This window comes from Felis catus, chromosome A2 (assembly GCF_018350175.1).
Source record: "Felis catus isolate Fca126 chromosome A2, F.catus_Fca126_mat1.0, whole genome shotgun sequence".
Lineage (NCBI taxonomy): Eukaryota > Metazoa > Chordata > Mammalia > Carnivora > Felidae > Felis > Felis catus.
This window is the reverse complement of record NC_058369.1, coordinates 74,214,996-74,233,001: the sequence shown is the minus strand read 5'-3', so window position 1 is coordinate 74,233,001 and position 18,006 is coordinate 74,214,996. Positions and strand designations below refer to the sequence as shown.

Sequence of the window (18,006 nt, the reverse complement as noted above, 5' to 3'; positions counted from 1 at the left end):
CATGGTCAGGTTATTATACACAATTTGTGAGTGAACTGACCTATCATAACTTTAAATAAACATAAATTCATGCACAAATATTTTTATTTATTTAAAATATTTTTTAAGTTTATTTAGAGAGAGAGACAGAGAGAGGGAGCAGGGGAGGGGCAGAGAGAGAGGGAGAGAGAGAATCCCAAGCAGGCTCTGCACTACCAGCACAGAGTGGGATGCAGGGCTCAAACCCACGAAGCTGAGATCATGACCTGAGCTGAAACCAAGAGTTGGATGCTTTACAGGCTGAGCCACTCAGGCACCCCACTTTACTTGTTTTGTAATTACTTTAGTGTGGTATCTTGCTCAAGATTTTTGACCACTATGTTCATAAGTTAAATATTGTACAATTTCCATTAATAGGTCCTTGGCCAGGTTTGAGATCAAGTTAATACCAAGGTTGTGGCCTGTGTTGGATACTTTCTTTTCTTTTCTTTTTTTTTTTTTTTAAGATAAAGTTTTTGTAATACAGGGATTAGGTGTTCCAGGAAGGTTTGGTTAAGTCTGATGTCATTTGTGGGGAGAATCATTATCAATTCAATATCTATAATGGCTGTTGGTTTATTCTTTTTGAGTCAATTCTTTTTGAGTCAATTTGGATCATGTCCTTTTCTAAAAAATTACTCATTTTAACTGTTTTCAAATGCTTTGGCCATCCTATGTTTGAATGACTTTCAAAGCTTCTATCAGTAGTAATAGAATTTCTTCATCTTAATCCTCAGTATACCAGAAAAAAATAAACATCATTTGTTATCTGGGGCCAACACATCCTTTTAATTTTTAGATGTATTTTAAGTTATTTATCAAAATGTACAGAATATATAGTTAGAAGCACTTTATTAGAAATTTGAATAAAAATATAAACATAGCAAATCCCAATTTTTGTTATTTTCTTTGTTTTCATGGTATTAATATAGGAGACACTGGTAATGTACTTCGAATATAATAGACATTCCTTAACTGTCATGAGCCTAGAACATATTCAACTTATAAATCTTGACTCCAGATTTCAAGTAAATCTCTAATGGGCTCTGGATTAGTATTACTTCTGGTTCTTCTTACACTTGCATCTTCAAAATGCAATACAGTCTAAGACTTTGATGTCACACTTTTGAAGAGAATGGCTATCTTCTGTGCTTCGTAATGGCAAAACATTTTCACTTGTAGATTTGTAAACACTAATTAAAATGGTCAATCCAATTTTTCACTTTTACATCATTTATTTCATTTCAATCACCTTTAAATATGCATCTGCCTTTAAATTTTGTCTTACAAACTAGATCATGTAAATTTTGATGAACACAAAAGATGTTCTTGTGAGACAGTATTGTAATGAAGTCCTTTTAGATGACAAATTATATGGATTACATATTTCCTTTGTCCTTAGAAATGTATTGCTCACTCACTGATTCTTGAATTTCGGAAAAATTTTCTAGGGTATTTTCATTTGAAAATTTATAGTTAGGGTTAGAATCCAGAGGGCTTGTGAAATACCTTTTTCTTTACCATCATGAATGCAAAATAAAAAACTACAAATTGCTAACTGTGCTCGGTGAAAGCTTAAAAAAATGGTTGCATGGATTGTCTCTAGACTTCTTGTATATCTTCTTAAAATATGATGCAGTACTTCAGACAATGCAATAAAAAAAAAGGATGATGCAATGATGATTTATTTCACTATTGCATTATCCTTCTAGGTGATTCCTTCCATGGCTATTGTTTTCTTACAGTTTTTTTTTTTTTTTTTTTTTTTTTTTTTTGCATAGTTTCTGATATTACACCAAAGGTTAATAGTTTAGGTTTTTTCATCTGTCATTGCACTCCCCCGGCAACCCACCTTCATCAATTTTTGTTTCATTTATCCAAAGAATAGGCTTTTGCTTTCTTAACATTCTCTACAGTTTGCCTTCTGTTTCACTGATTTATTCTTTTATTTTTTGATGGAGGGTACTTTTTATTTTTAAATTTATCAAGCATTTTGTCAGAGAACTTGATCTGCATATCAATCACATCTTTGAAATTTGCACTCTTTGTCATTTAGAACATATAAAAATTATTATGTGCTGTGTGTAGTTGGAAAGAATGTACATATATATACACATAACCTCTGTTTTGTCTGTATCCTTACAAATTCCACATCTGCTTGATATGTCTGTCCATGTCTGGTACAGATGTGCTAAAATCCCCCTGTGATTGTGAATTTGAATCTTTTTGTCACCCTTTATAACCCTTTTATATGTATCTTTTTAAAACCAGCAAATATATTGATTCCATTCTCCTAATCCAATCTGATGTTTCTTTAAAACAAATTTTTATTTTCCTTAGATTCATTGTGATACATTGGGACTTACTACTGTCATTTTTACTTTTTTTTTCCTTCCCTGATTTCTTTTGGATTTATGGTTTACTATACTTTCTTCCTCCTCTGCTGGAGACCTTTAAAATTTTTGGTCATATATTCTCTATCGTAAAGGAAGTAATTTCTGTAATACTGAAATTTTAAGCTAAGTCCATTACATTACAAAGGTATCCAGCTGATACATCACAGCAATTTGATATTCACCATTACTCCTTAAAAGTTATTGAAATTTTATGCTATTTTATTTCTAATATATCTCCATTATACTTTCCCATGTAATTTTATCTCATTGGAATTTAGTGTATTGCTTGATAGTCTTTTACTGGTACTTTATTATACATCTCTGACTCAAAATACATGAAAAACATTTACTGAAATAAAAAATATTTTTAGAAATTAAAAAAATATATTTCTAATAACTATAAACCTCCAAGTGTTGAAGATTGTTGTTTGGATTATCATTACTATTCAAATGATAAAAACATAAATATATTAATTTTAATAAATTATTAAAAACATAACATTAAGTTTTATTGGAAATGTATCTTAATGAGGATAGTGCTGTATTTTATTTTCACAAATATTGCTAATTGCTAGAATAAGACATCTATTTTATTACTATTTTCTATGTATAATGTAATATATATAATATATAAAATGTATACATATATAATATATAAATGTTAAATATACGTATGTATAAATGCTAAAATTCATTCACGTATATAGTAAAAAGGGATAGAAAGAATTCTGTTGTAGTGATGTCACTCATTTCTTGAATTCCTTTTAAGTTATATGCCAAAACTTATAAACTAGTCTGTCATCAAATTATTTTTAATGATTTTAATTGACAATCTGATTAAGCTTTCTTCAATTTTGCTGAAAGCAAACAGCTGAAAACTACCCTCACTAAAGACCTTATTTTCAAGCCATTTTCCTTCTCAATTCTTTGGAAAGTTAACCAAAGATGTTTATTACTAAGACTTATCTATAACTCTTTCACAGAGTCATCTTGCTCATGGAGCTTAAAATTAAGATAAAATGGAGTAAAAATACCCCCACAAAATTTGAAATTGCACAGATTTCTTGAGGATAATTTTATATAGATTAGAAACTGTATGTTTGAAAGTTATAGTTTTTACAAAATTAGGATGTAATATAAAAGAATTAATCATAACTAAATAAAGTTGATTTTCTAAAGTTAAATGTACTATGTCCTAGTGTACATTTTGGGAATACTTATTCCATTTACCAATATAAGTATACGTTCTGCTTTTATGATTACTGTTTATGGTATTTTTATCAAACTAAGATACACATCTTAACATTTATGAAATTGGGATGCATCTTACAATTGATGGCATGTCATAGTGGGTAGTGTTTTTACTAAGTGGTATGTAACAGTGAATCACAGAATAGCGTCTTAGATTAGATGAAAAATTAGGTTGTGGAAACTAGGAGGTAAAAACTATATTGAATCACTAGTAAGCCAGGTATATCAATGACTATTATGGGGTTTTATTTATAATAAAAACCCATAATAGTTAACAGTTTTGTTAATTTAAACCTAAATACATATTAAGAATGAAAAAAGCTTAGGAAATAAGGAAGAGACTTGGGCTAGGTAAAAAATTAATAAGGATTTACAAAATCTAATAATGAACTGGCAAAGGTTAATAAGTTTCTCCTAAGAAATCTGAAAAATGCTCTGGAAAATATACAATCATGAACTTACCTTTGGTATGTGATCTATTCATTTGAAAATCTAATATTAGTATGTCAGAAATAAACATGGAACTTTTAATTTCTTCCTCCTTGAAATCATGCTAATTATGCTACTGAGACAGGTTTGAGACATTATTTATCAGGCTCTTTACCATTACTGAGAATGGTGAAAATAGTTTGCTTGACAGCATTTACCAAAACCCATCATGTTTTTGTACCAATTTCGAATATTCTAAGATAGATGAGACAAATAATCTTATCATTTGTTACCTAAAAATAAGGTACCTTTACCTTCATGTTATGTTCTTGCTCTTTGCTTTACTTTCACATGATTCACCCACAGGAAAAATGAATTTTTGATCAGGAAACAAAAAAGGCAAGGTCATTAAATAAGAACTATCATTATACTATCTCCTACTTGACCACACATCTGAATTCTGAAAATCTCCACACTGGCCAATATAACCCATTTCTAAGACCACACTTCACTCACAATGAAAATTAACTTCCACCATATTTTAAATAGAGCAGTCAGAAAAGGTCTGTTCAGGTTGCAAGGGAAGGGATGTAACTCCACATCTTGATGGGGTAGTGCAAGGTTCTGGAAGAGTATGTGGGACCTGAAATATTGTTGGGCTTGTTTTTGGAAAACACAAGCTGCCATAGTTTTCTTACGTAAAGTGGGAGAAGGGTTATTATGAAAAGGCAGAAGATAAAAAGGAGAACTGGCACAATTCACCAAACATGGAAATGTTCTTTAGGCAGATCATTTTAACAAAGAGTATATATGGGAATTGAGGATCTGCAAAGGTTTTTATGCCTGCATTTCCCTTGGAAGGCTGAAGACTCCCAGAAGTACACACACCCTTGTTTGCAGACCCCACTACAGATTATACTTCTGTTCTTTAGTTATCTGAATATTCAGGATGCATACTTAACTAAAACTTTTTCCAACTTATATAGCATTTCTACGGAGGCAAAAATGTGTATTTTGAAACGCTAGAAAACAATTATTTTTCATTTTAAAGAATGATCAGTTCCTTTCATTCAGCTAAACAAAGATAGGCTAATAATAGCAACAAACCAAATTATCAATGTTGCAAGAACTTGGATATCTGAAGACACTACTAACTAGAGCGAAATAGCAATGCACCCTTCCTGAGGACAAAAAAAAGTTTTTCTTAAGAAAAGTCAGAAAAGGTCAGACCCCTGGAAGTAGATGTTGGGGACTTGGCAAGAAAGAAATTTTATATTTAGTTTTTAACATTACACTTACAGTGAAATAAAATGCACATAAACCATTGGAACCGTTACAATTTGTGTATCTTCCAAATATGATATGAATACATTGGCACAAAATTCTTCCTGACTTCCTTTTTCATCTTTGCCAATAACCCAGTGATCTCTAAGAGGTGGTTTAATAATTATTTCCAAATGTCACTTCCTGAAGATAGTATATCTTACCTATAAAGTTCATTAAAAGATTTGTAAGTATTCTACTTGCTCTAATTTCCATCACACATAATGACCTCAAATAATCTGGAAAGACAATGTGTTAAAGAATAAAGACATTTCCTTTAAAATATTGGGGAAAATTACTAATTTACTATCCCTTTTATATAGAGGAGACAAGGCAGAGCAATATAGTAGTTATAATCAGAAGGTCTACATTCATTCACCAAATATTTATTAAGCACCTACTATTTCCCAGACATCATTCTAGGAGCTGAGGCTCTATAGGGGTGAATGAGAAAGTAATAGCTACCATTTATTGAGTGCTTACTATGTGCCAGGCTCTGGCCTAAGAGTTGCACACATATAAACCCATTGAATCCTCAAACACAATACCTCTATGACATGGGTACTATTTTCATTTTACATATGAAAAAATTGAGGCATAGAGAAGTTAAATAACTGAATCAGCTAGTAGTTGGTACAAACAGTCCTGGTTGTTGTGAAGCTAAACTCCTTCCCTTCTCATTTTCTTCTTTGCCTCTGCGAAAGACCTAACAGAACAGAGTATGGCTCAAATAGGTGTGTGACCTTTTCATTTTTAGATGTTTCTTTTTTGGGGATGTTTAAAAAGAATTTCAACTAGCTCTACCTTCATCGTGTTGTGATCTCAAAACATTTAAAAAGCCTGAATGTTAGAAAACTTAGCTTTATTGAAATATTTGCGGGAGAAATACAGGTATATACACATAGCATCCCTTCCTTTGGAAACCCACTATTCTAATCCAGGCAGGCCTAGCAGGGCTGAAGATTATGGGACCCTGTCTCGTTGTAGGGGAGGTCAATAGTTCAAGGCCTCACTGCCTTGGGCATAATTATTGGTTCAAGACTATAGAATCATGAATCAGGCATGACAAATTTGTCTTTCTTGGGATGGACGGTATTAGGAAATGTTCTCTTCACAATGGAAGTGATTTCAGACTGCTGGTATCCATCTTCCTTGGCTCAAGAGAAGATGACCCCGTAATATTGAGAGATGTTAAGAAATTCAGATACAGAACACTTTAATCTAGCTACACAAGAAATAGGTCTATCATTGCCCTTTCTAGTTAAATGAGTATAAAAAGAATAAATACCCTCTTTTACTTAAGTGTAAGTGGGTTTCTGTGACTTTCAATAAAGTTTCAATGCATTTTTACAAAAGCATTACATAACTATGCACAAACAATGGTTGTAATAAATATGAATAGAATTCTTTTCTGTTCTCTTCCTTCACCCCTTTTCCCTATGAACAAATATAGAACTATCTACAGCTCAAAGGATGGTTTATTTCATTTTCAAAAGTAGTATGCAAAATGTTTATCTATGAATTCTAAGCAAGTGATTACAGGCATTATTTTGATAATTCCACTTCTTTAGCATATGACAAAACCACAATATATCTAGAAAGACAAAATGTTTTATTTTAAAACATTGGAAAAACCATTGAAAAGACAAATGTCCATTATATAACCATGAACGTTAAATATCTGGAAACTGTAAATCTTCTAAAATGTGGTAGGCACTTCCAAAGAGCTAAATATTGCAAATTATTCTACTGGATGTTTTCTCTATTATCAACAATACTTGATATGATGAAAAATACCAAGAAGACCCAACTAATTATTCAAAGTCACCATCTTAGGGTTCAACTTAATTACACAAGTAAAAGTTTTGTCCAAGATGTTCCTGTCACAAGAAGCTTCCCGGTGAATTTCAGAAATGTTAACAAAAGTATCTTCCTTTTTTGCCTGTGAATGTTTGAGTATTGCTGTACTGTTGGTTAATATCCACTACAGATACTGGTTCTAGGCCAGCCCAAGGGTCTTCAAGCATTGAAGGCTTGAAATAACTTTCCAACTCATTAGACATTCTTTTTTCTCTACCACGCCCTGATCCAAATGGTGTAGATGTCCTTGGAGAACCCTTTAGAAAAAAAATCATCAGTTAAAAAAATGTTTAGTAGAGATAATTGGCACTTTTTTTTTTAAAGCTAGTGGGGATCACATTGCTAGTTAAAAATTGTGTTTTGAACCCAAACATGTTCAACTGCAAAGTCGGTTCTTCCTTTAATCTAGTGTTTTTGTTCCTAAAAGTATTTAAGCCAGTTTGATATACTTGTGTATTAATAAGTCCATGCCAACTGTCACCTTCAAATACTTCTAGATTTCTAGTGTAGTAACTCTGTACGAACTATCAGTTGGTGATGAAATAAGAAATTAATTATATTTCAATTTTTCCTCAAAATTTTCATCTTTTTCTGAAATTAAAACTTTTTTTTTTAACCCTACACCTTCAAAATTTCTAGAACCTTTACATCCTACGAAATTTTATCTCTTTATAAAGCACCAGACTCTAAGGGGGTGAGGTTGGTTTAGTATAAGGAAAATTAGAAAACCATGTAAGTTTTAAACGACAGAAACCCTAGACACATCAGAAATACCCCCTGGGCCTTCCTGAATTCACTTACTGAGAATGGGAAACTTCCAATATCACCGATTTTCCTCTAAGAAGGCTTGGAGCAGGAGACAGTGTCGTTTGAAGCTCCTAACCCCCTCCCGCCGCCCTCGCCTAAAAAAGGTACCGGGAGTAAGAAAATGGCACCAGGCTAAAACCCAGTAACTCAGAGGAACTCTATGCTGGTGAGTCATTCGTCCCCCCTCCCCCCCCCGGAGAATAATTTACACACACGAACTGGCAAGGTCCCTGGCAAAGGGGAGGGAATTAGGGAAATCTGTGTATGAATGGCAGTGTACTAGTTCAAAGCAGGAGGGCTCTAGAAACACAAAGTACAGCTCTATTACTTAAGATAATCTAAAGAAAGTTACTTAACTTCTCTCAGCCTCAGTTTACTCATCTGCAAAACAGGGCCAACAATAGTATCTCACCTCATAGAGGATTAAACAAAATAATCCATGTAAAGGGATTATTAGCACCATGCCTGCCATACAGTAAGAGCTCGGCAAACGCTGGCTATTATTACCTGGGGGTGGGTCTGCTGCTGCCCTGGGGAGTAGCCGAATTGCTGCTGGGACCCCGCGGGGGACTTGGAGTAGGAGCCAGGGTAGCCGCCAGGGGACGGAGACCCGAATCGGCCCCCCGGGAAGCTGCCGCCGTGTCGCGGAGAGTGGCTGCTCCCGTAGGGCCTAGACCGGGGCCCGTACGGCGGCGTGTGGTGCGGACTCCCGTACCCGTCCCGAGGGGAGGGCGGCCGCGGTCCGCCTCCGCCCGGGGTACCCCGGAAGCTGCTCCCGCTACCCCAACCTCCTACACCCGCACCGGGGTAGGGAGGAGTCGGGGGTCGAAAATTCTGTCGGTGCATATCAAGAGATGAAGACGAAGACCTCACTGCCGCGTTCTCCCGCCGGAACTGTCCCGACCAACCCTTCTCAGAGACTCGGTGGTCCTTCGGCAAAACAGTCCTCTGCCTTTCAGCGCAGTACAGCATATTGGTTCCGGCGTCACAAGGGTTCCGCTAGGCACAGGCCAGTACGTGGATTACTGAATTGGGTGGAGATTGAGCGGATTGAAGTAAAGGAAGGATAAATAAAAAAAACAAAAGAAAGGCCGAACCCTCGGCTCCAGCAAAGAGCTTTGTCGTCTTTTGCGGTGTGCGGTCGGGACCGACTAACTAGACAACTCCCGAACGCAGTGACAAGGGATCCAGAGCACTTCGACGGAGCTCCGCCCAGTGGGGGGCTGCCCAGTTGGGGGCGGGGCCTGGTGTGCTCGCGGGCGCCCCCAGTGGCGGCGAACTGCGCGCGCGCTGTGCTCTTTCCTCACGCAGGGTCCTAGGCTAACCGAGAGGCGCGCGATGCTGGCGACGCTGGCGAGGGTTGCGGCTCTGCGGAGAACCCGCCTTCTCTTCGGCCCGGGCGGCGGGAGGGGGCTGTGGACCGGCCGCCCGCAGTCAGGTACCCTCCGAGACGCGGTCCCGGCGGCGAAGGGGAACCCAGCCCCTGTCTCCCCTTCGGGCGGCGCCATGGAGAGAGCGCCCGCGCTTTCCTGAAGTGTCTCCTGTCCCCGCAGCCCGCCCTTTGGCCTCTCCCGCCTCCCGGGGCCCTCGCTTGTTGGCCCCGCGGCCGGCTTGGCCCCGCGCCCCCAGCCGCCCCGGGGTCACCTGCCCGGCTTCCCGGTCGAGGGCCCGAGAGTTCGCCCCTGCGCGATCGTACTGGGCGGACGCCTCGCCTCTGCGCCTTACCCCTTCCCTGTGTCCCCCGAGTTTAAGTAACTTTAAAAAGGTACACCCAGCCGCATTTCAGAAAGGATTTCAGAATACATCTCTGCATAACTTGGGGGGAGAGCCTGTGGTAACTCATATCGGACTTCAGCCCCTTCCTTGTTCTTGTTAAATGGAAGCGGGTTAGGGAGGCGGCTCCGAGGCAGATGCTGATTTTCAGAGAGCAAACTTTGACCGAAGCGTTTAAGATCTTGACTGTTTCACGAACTGTTGGTTATAAAGACGAATGTGCTAATTCAGGAACGACACCTACTGTATAATAAAACACGCTTTTGTACCAGACACCTGTCCCAGAATTTTATTTAGAAAATGTAGTTTAAATTGACTACCGTTTTAAAGAACTTTCTTTACTCCCTCAGAATTTGGGAATGATAGTCCACCATGACTCTTGAAATCAGCTCGCAGGAAACAGAATCTTAAGGAACTTTAGGACTCATTAAATCACAGCCTAACGGGTAGCGGGGACCTCTGCTTTCCAGGCTGTACACCTTGCAGCTGTCACTCCTCACTGCCTCTCTGTCACTGCTCGGTGTCACTGCTCCGTGACATGGCTAGCTGAAGAGCGTGCTGTCTCCTCAGCTTCCATCCCTCTTGAGAAGTGGAGACACAAATGGTTGTTTTTGTTTTTGTTTTTTTGTTATTTATTCTGAGCAACTTCTGTTCAAATTTGTCCTTTAGACCCAAGTTGTAGAATCGATCAGGGCAGGATAATGCCATCAAGGCCTTGTGACGCAATGAAGGCGTGAGGACCCAGATTATCTACTTTATTGTGTATTTCTATCTTGGCCAAAAATTTAGCTTTTGTGCCTTGTCTGTGGTGCTTAGCTTAATGCCTGGTAATTGAGCAGTCAGGTACTTATTGAATAAACGATTGGGTTAGTCACATCATCAGTGATACCTGTCATGTAATTAACCAATCTACTTTTTGGGGAGAGGGAGCAGAAAAATGAGGGTGTTGGAGGCCAAAATTACCTTTATTAATTTTTTTTATTACTGGCAAATGATTTGCAGAATTGATTAAAATACCGTATGTCTTTTTTTTTTCAACGTTTATTTATTTTTCGGACAGAGAGACAAAGCATGAACGGGGGAGGGGCAGAGAGAGAGGGAGACACAGAATCGGAAACAGGCTCCAGGCTCTGAGCCATCAGCCCAGAGCCTGACGCGGGGCTCGAACTCCCGGACCGCGAGATCGTGACCTGGCTGAAGTCGGACGCTTAACCGACTGCGCCACCCAGGCGCCCCTTGTATGTTGTCTTTTTACTTGGCTTACACTTTTAGAACGATCTTCCCTGTAGCGGTGTCTCGCTATCTTCTACACGTATGCATTTGCATTAGAAATGGGGTGGGAGGAGTGCCTGGGTGGCTCATTCAGTTAAGCATCTGACCCTTGGTTTTGGCTCAGGTCATGATCTCACAGTTCGTGGGACCCTGCCCTGTGTCAGGCTCTGTGCTAATAGCACTGAGCCTGCATGGGATTCTCTCTCCTTTCTGCCCATCTCCCTCATGCATACATGCAAGCCCGCTCTCTCTTTTTTCTTTCAAAATAAATAAATAAATAAATAAATAAATAAATAAATAAATAAATGTTAAAAAAAAATAAATGAGTAAAGGAAAGAAATACAGTGCAGAATGTTTGACAGGTAGATTATACATGACAATGTACCCTTCACTAGGTTTGCAGATACATATGAGGATTGTGGGAGAGTTCTTAATTATATGAAAACTCCATATTCCATTTGGATCACTTCTGAGCATAGGCCATTTGCCTTTTTAGAGATGAGAAATAGCCCAAGAGAAGTCAAGTTGACTTGCTTAAGTTCACATAACAAACAGAGGTGCGACTAGAACTCAGGCTTCTTGAATCCCAGGAGATTTTTTTTCCTATGTAAAGATATATGAATTGACTATTAGTCTGTGCTTTGGAAACTGCAATAGATAAATCAACATGTAAAATTTTGAAAATGCCGTGTAGCATATTGTTTTGGATTTAGAGATTAGTAGGTATAACCTTAATACTGATTTTTTATAAGTGTAGCTACAATCTTCTCAGGTGTTAGCATGGGAATTGCAATGTGGGTGCCTGAACTGGTCCGTCTGAGGCATCTGTATGGAATGTATGGTGGTGAGTTCAGGGGGAGAGAGATGAGGGGAAGGAGAAGTAGAAAAGTGAAGAACTGGGATGATAGATATGAGAGTATGGTAGTTGCCCCCCTGAAGTCTGAGTCCTGTGGAGAGAAAAGGGCACTTCTTATTTTGTGAGCAACAGAGGTTTGGTTCCCTACCCCCGCCACCGCTCCCCGCCCCCCAAAAAAGAATTGCAGCCCTGTTTAGGGAGTATCAGCATTAGAAAATTGGGTACTGGATAGGTTGGTGCTTTCATGGAAGACACTTAGTGTCTTTTTTCAAGTGGCATTGTGTACATAGGACATCAACAGACAGAACATCAAGAACTTTCTGAGTACCTGTGAACAATATGAGGAGCCCCAGAAATAATTGGTTAATTTTGTGGTGTTGTGTATTTTATAAGTTTCACATTAATGCAAGTAAGAGTACCAAGCCAAGGAAATTTAAGCGAAAATGTCAATGGAACCATGTCAGTTTCTGTAAGACAGGATTTTTATTTAGGTTGCTTAAGATTTTTCAGTGTTTTTTTTTTCTTCCAGTGGATTTCAAGTTTTTGTTTTGTTTTGTTTTTTGTAGAGTCTTATCTTTAAAAAACATAATTGGAAACGCAAATATGAGAGCATATGGGCTGTGCTTGAAGCAGGAATTGGGGTTCCAGAGCCCTGCTCATGAATCTCTAAATACTCCCCTGAAAAGAGGCATCTGAGGCACCTCTGAGGAATTCCCAGGGCTCTCTAGAAAGAGTGCGAAAGCAGGCTGAAAATATTGAATATTTTGGCTTGTTTTACTGTGTTACCAAGAAGTGTATATATTCATTTTTCTGCGTGATCACGGCTTTCTAAGTCAAGAAAACCAGAACCTGGATTAAAGGGCAAGGTTTGGAAATTAAATGAGTGTTAAGAGATTAGATTGTTAGAGAATTCCCAGGAAGTTTATGTTTCTATTTCAAAGAGGTATAAAACTCTGAGCCTTGGAGACATTCAGGATTGAGATTGTAAAGCTGTAAAACTAATCTTTCCCTCTGTAAAATTAATCTTCTCTCCCTGAGACATTTATTTACATTCCAAAGGGTAAGAACTCAGAGACCTTCCCTTTTCTTCCTAAGGAAAATTTGCTTACATTAGGAAGATTAACTTTTTTCTGCCTTTCTCAGGGAAAGGTGGCAATTGGGCAGCTATAATATACATACTCCCAGATTTATACTTTTGGGGATCTTTCCTGTGGTTCAACCCCTGTATGTACAGGCCTAACCAACTGGCTGTCTTACAATGTCTTGACATATTAGATATACATACCTAATATCATGACCTGAGCTGAAACCAAGAGTCCGATGCTTAACTGACTGAACCACCCAGGCGCCCCTTGGCCTAATTGTTTATGCAAGCCCAGGAAGAATAGCAGTTGGCCTTATAGATCTTTTAAAATCTGCTTCGCTGGAACTTTTCATGAGGAATCTCAATTGAACTGTTAGCAGCCTCTCTAGGCCAGAAGCCAAGCCAAATACTTGTCATCAGACATACCTCCAATACGTATAGATTTGGGCGATTTCCTCTTTGAGGTCCCCAAAGTATCCTGAGGTTCCTGCACCTGCCAGGAAGTGACATTTTTTACTCACCTGGTAAGGCTGCTGGGAACTCTGTAAGCAGGGTATCAGGCCAACATTTCCAAGGGACTTTATGACTCCGTGTGTCATAAAGTCAACCTCAGTTCCTTAAAGCTGTCTGGTCATCTGTGTCTATGCATGTCTTTCTCAGATATGGCATTCCAGTCTAAACCTTGGTAAAAGAACTAGTGTTTCCAATGGTTTCCTGTTAAAAGGAGAACAGATTCTTATTGAACTTAATGCAAATGACTATGATTCCCATGGAAGAAAGGATACTCACTGAGACTTTTTGAACTTCAGAGGGTTCAGATAGAGAGAAAAATTAAATACTTCAATTTGTTTACAAATAAATACCACATTTCTGTAAGTCATAGATATCTTAAGAGAAAGTTTCCTTAATCTGGAAGAGCAAACGTTACAGAACCAGCAATGTTTCAAACAAGAGTTACAAAAACTGTAATAATTTTCCCCAATTCACTTAGTTCCATGTTGCTAATTCTTGTTCAGTTAGAATGCAGCTTTTTAGTTAGTTCTGGAGGTTCTTACCCCTTTCAGTTTTATGATCTTAAAGATGTCAAATACCTGTATTTGTCAAAAGCCCTTTTTATAAATCTCCTTGAAGAAAAAATTCATTTTGCAAGAGCATCAGAACAATAACTATAAATCACAAAGACATTGTTAACAATCTGGTGAGAGTTCATTATGATGCATTTGGCATGAAAACTTGGTTATGTCTGTGACACAAAACAGTTTAATAATCAGAATATTGAGTGATGTCCTTATCCCAGAATATAACATATCAAGTAAACAAGCTGAATTAGTCACAGACTTCAGTTTACAATTTTAAATCCTGGGGAAGTTTGTTAAAACTTTAGAAAGTTTTTATTTATTTTTAAAATGTTTATTTATTTTTGAGAGAGACGGAGACAGAGCGTGAGCAGGGGAGGGGCAGAAAGAGAGAGGGAGACGCAGAATCCTAAGTAGGCTCCAGCTGAGCTGTCAGCACAGAGCCCAATGCGGGGCGGGCTCGAACTCACAACCTGTGAGATCATGACCTGAGCCTAAGTTGGATGCTTAACTGACTGAACCACTCAGGCACCTCTAAAACCTTAGAAAGTTTTAAAGCACAAGCCTAAATAGGATTATGGATCATTAAAGACCTGATAAAGACAAAACATAGAAACTGGTTTTTCGGGGCAAAGAAAAGAGAAAACAACTTTGTTTACATTTTCTTATCAAGAGCCGATGAACAATCCAAAGAAACTTTGTGTTTTTAACAGAGAGAAAAGCAGAATTGTAAACTCTTAGCAACCTTAGTCTCCAGTGAAAACTAAGTAGTAACCAATTGTGAGCTGTGAACTGTTGCACCAAGATTCTTTGGATCGCAAATTTATGAATCAATTAAGCACAAAGCATGTTTTCCAACGTACCCAAATAGTCTTAGTTTTTCTGAAATAAGAAGTCAAAACCAGATAAAACTCATGTTTAGTAATCAATGTGTTAGTATTTTATCTTACTTGGAAAAGACCTAGAAGTCCAATGAATTCAATCCCATTTATCATCTAAGCGGAACTTTACAATTTCAGGTTACCAAAGTCTTTTAAAGCTATCTTAACCTATGAAAATTTTGAGACAAACAAAATTCACCATTATTTTAAGTCATGTTTTTGCTAACAAATTGAAACAGGAATAACATGAGCTTATTTGGCCTTCAGTAAATCTTGGTAGAATAAAAGTTTCAATTAGTTTAAATACTGAATTATGTTTCAGTGCACTTAAAAGTCAATCAGTTTGTCCCCATGTCAGTTTTTACCTGGGGCACCGGTGAGGAACTCTGAAGTGGGTGGTCTAAGTCCAAAAGGGTGCTCTTGGCTTCTACACAGAAAATTCGTTTTTTTCTGTGACACAAAATACTTTAATAATAGGAATTTTGAGTGATGACTTTCTACCAGAATATAACATACCAAGCAAACAAGCCGAATTAGTCAGAAATTTCAATTTACAGTTTTAAACCTGGAGAAGTTTGTTAAAACCTTAGAAAGTATTTTTTTTTTAACGTTTATTTATTTTTGAGACAGAGAGAGACAGAGCATGAACAGGGGAGGGGCAGAGAGAGAGGGAGACACAGAATCTGAAACAGGCTCCAGGCTCTGACCTGTCAGCACAGAGCCCGACGCGGCGCTCGAACTCACGGACCGTGAGATCATGACCTGAGCCGAAGTTGGATGCTTAACTGACCAAGCCACCCAGGCGCCCCAGAAAGTATTTTTTTTTTAATGTTTATTTATTTTAAAGAGAATGAGAGAGACAGAGCATGAACAGGGGAGGGGCAGAGAGAGGGCGACAGAATCTGAAGCAGGATCCAGGCTCTGCAAAGATAGAAGGAGGAGCCAATGGTGCTGGAGGCACTGAGGATGCTATAGGAACCAGTTAGGTAGGCTGAACCCAAAGTGGTGCAGAAACAGGAGGAGGTAGAGGCAGAAGAGGTGAGGTGCCACTAGAAGGCAGAGAAAAAGGACTCCCCAGTCCTCATGCTTGGCTTCTCAATTTGGACAGATTTGCAGATGCCATGTTTTCCTGTCATCAGGTGAAAATTTAGGCAGTTCGCATGGAGTGGGAGATGACAGGAAACTTTCCCAAAACAAAGGGAGTTTCTGCAGCTGCTTGGGAATATTTCTTAAAGTCCCCCTCAAAGATAGATTAACCAGAGACAGTTGGCTCCAAATTATCATAGCCATTAACTTGGGAAATGAATGAGGGAGAAGCCCCCATATCTATTAGGAGGAAGCACAGTGAGGCAGTCAGCATCCAGTATGTCAGGCAGCGACTGGCTATTGGCCAAACACATTCTGCAAATGGCTCTTATGTCAAGGTGCTGATTTAGGGCCATGAAACCGACCAAGATGTCGGAAGATATGGGACTTCTAACCATTTGGAAGAGTTCTAGCAAAGGAGGTCAAGCTGAAAAAAGTATTATACGAAAGCGTTCTGTGGAAGGGCCATACCTCTTAATCAGGGGGTTTGTACTAAGGCCCAGAAACATCAGGCCTTGTGGATCCAATTTGTTCCTGCTTTTAAGAACACAGCCCAAGAGTGAGTCAGAAGGAAGAGAAGAGGTCCCATCGTCGGAAAGACCAGCTACTGATTCCCAAAGGGGTGTCCTGCCAAAGAGAATGGAGTTCGGACTCATGGTCTGGATTTTAGTCAGGGCGTCAGGCTGACCTGAAAAAGGACCAGACCTAATAGGAGGGGATGGACTCTTCAGGTGGTGTCCCACCATGGAGAGGAGTCATGGCAAATACAGGGTGACCAACTCTTGGGGTATCCCACCGTGTTGGTGTGTATTACCAAGAGGTTGCAGCAAATGGCATGGCACTTCCTGGTGGGGTGTCCCCTGGCGACAGGGAGAGCCAGACACCGGTTTGGCCAGACTGGGTCAGACCCATGCAGATGCGTGGGAACATGTTTGCCCACAGATCAAGATGGCAGCTGGATCTGCAGGAACAGAGGAAAAGGGTGGAGGCCAAAAGAAGCAGCGGCTCAGAGTCAGCCAGTGTCAGGAAAGGGTCCCAATGCGGTCCATAGTGTGTGGGGATTCAGACTGGGCAACCTGCCAGTTGTGTCAGACTTTGGGAACAGACCTCGGGAGACAGAATGAGAGAGCAGAGAAAAGAGGTCCTTCACTCTCCCAGGCTCGGACAATCCTAGCTTTCCCCCTCAGACCTTCAGACCACACTGGAGAGCCGCCCTGGCCAGAGGCCTTCAGTTATCTGAGGAGTACTAGGGGTTAGACTGTTGAAGGGTCGAAAAGAGAAAGGAGCGGGAGGGAGGGATTCCCCTCTGAAGGGCAAAAGGGGAAATCCCTCACCCTTTCTGGCAAGGGCGTCAGGCTGGTTCTCCCTGGGGCTTTGAATCCTGTATGAGGAGTAACCCCTGACGGAGGTCATCAGTTCCCCAAAGAGCAGTAGAGCTGGTTCACCCAGGGAAAGTCCTGAGAGATTCCCAAGAGAATTTGAGGAGAGTCCCAGACTGGCAGGGCTCGTCGTGCAGGGTTCCCCCAAATGTGGGTGGAGGGGGCATCAAATGTAGTGCCTCCTAAATGGGGAGGTCTCTTGATCAGATGGGGGCCCTCAAATGTGGGGTGATGATTGGGTGGAAGCCAATGACCCCTGAGGTGGAAGAATTCACCTGAAGCAGAACAAAGGAGATAGAAGTTTACTGAACACATGGAATGGGAGCTGAGGGCAGGACAGCAGAGGAGAGGCTGTCTGCGATGAGACAGTGGGAGGGGGCTGCTTGTAAGGAGTGGAGGTGAGGTATGAAATTTTACCTTTTTTTGGTAACTATCTGGTTATAAGTAGCCCACTGGTCAGTTAGGAATTATAGGTATTTCCGGGTGGGTCACTGATGGGCTTGTGTTCAGCCAGG

The 18,006-nt window shown here is 39.5% G+C and overlaps 2 protein-coding genes across 3 annotated transcripts in view; one reads left to right on the top strand and one right to left on the bottom strand.

Moving 5' to 3' along the window:
- Positions 1–6,262: 6,262 nt before the first annotated feature.
- On the bottom strand, positions 6,263–9,245 carry MPLKIP (M-phase specific PLK1 interacting protein). The gene is made up of 2 exons (XM_003982636.6): positions 8,592–9,245; positions 6,263–7,534 (listed from the first exon to the last, which is right to left on the bottom strand). The coding sequence occupies exons 1-2, from the start codon at positions 9,054–9,056 to the stop codon at positions 7,334–7,336; spliced, it is 666 nt and encodes a 221-aa protein (XP_003982685.2). The 5' UTR covers positions 9,057–9,245; the 3' UTR covers positions 6,263–7,333.
- An 88-nt stretch (positions 9,246–9,333) lies between these two features.
- Positions 9,334–18,006, top strand: part of SUGCT (succinyl-CoA:glutarate-CoA transferase) — a 760,453-nt gene continuing 751,780 nt past the window's right edge. Inside the window, exon 1 of one of the 2 annotated variants that reach the window (XM_045053214.1) lies at positions 9,334–9,522. In XM_045053214.1, coding sequence (XP_044909149.1) covers positions 9,423–9,522 — 100 coding nt within the window. In that variant the 5' untranslated portion in view covers positions 9,334–9,422. The remainder of the gene's footprint in view (positions 9,523–18,006) is intronic. The other variant, XM_011280299.4, reaches the window with a different exon arrangement.

Bases quoted from the DNA above. Each gene is read 5' to 3' on its own strand.
- MPLKIP (XM_003982636.6), bottom strand. From the start codon at position 9,056: ATGCTGTACTGCGCTGAAAGGCAGAGGACTGTTTTGCCGAAGGACCAC. The intron at 7,535-8,591 runs GTAATAATAGCC...TTTTTTCTAAAG, and splicing joins AGCAGCAGACCCACCCCCAG to GGTTCTCCAAGGACATCTAC.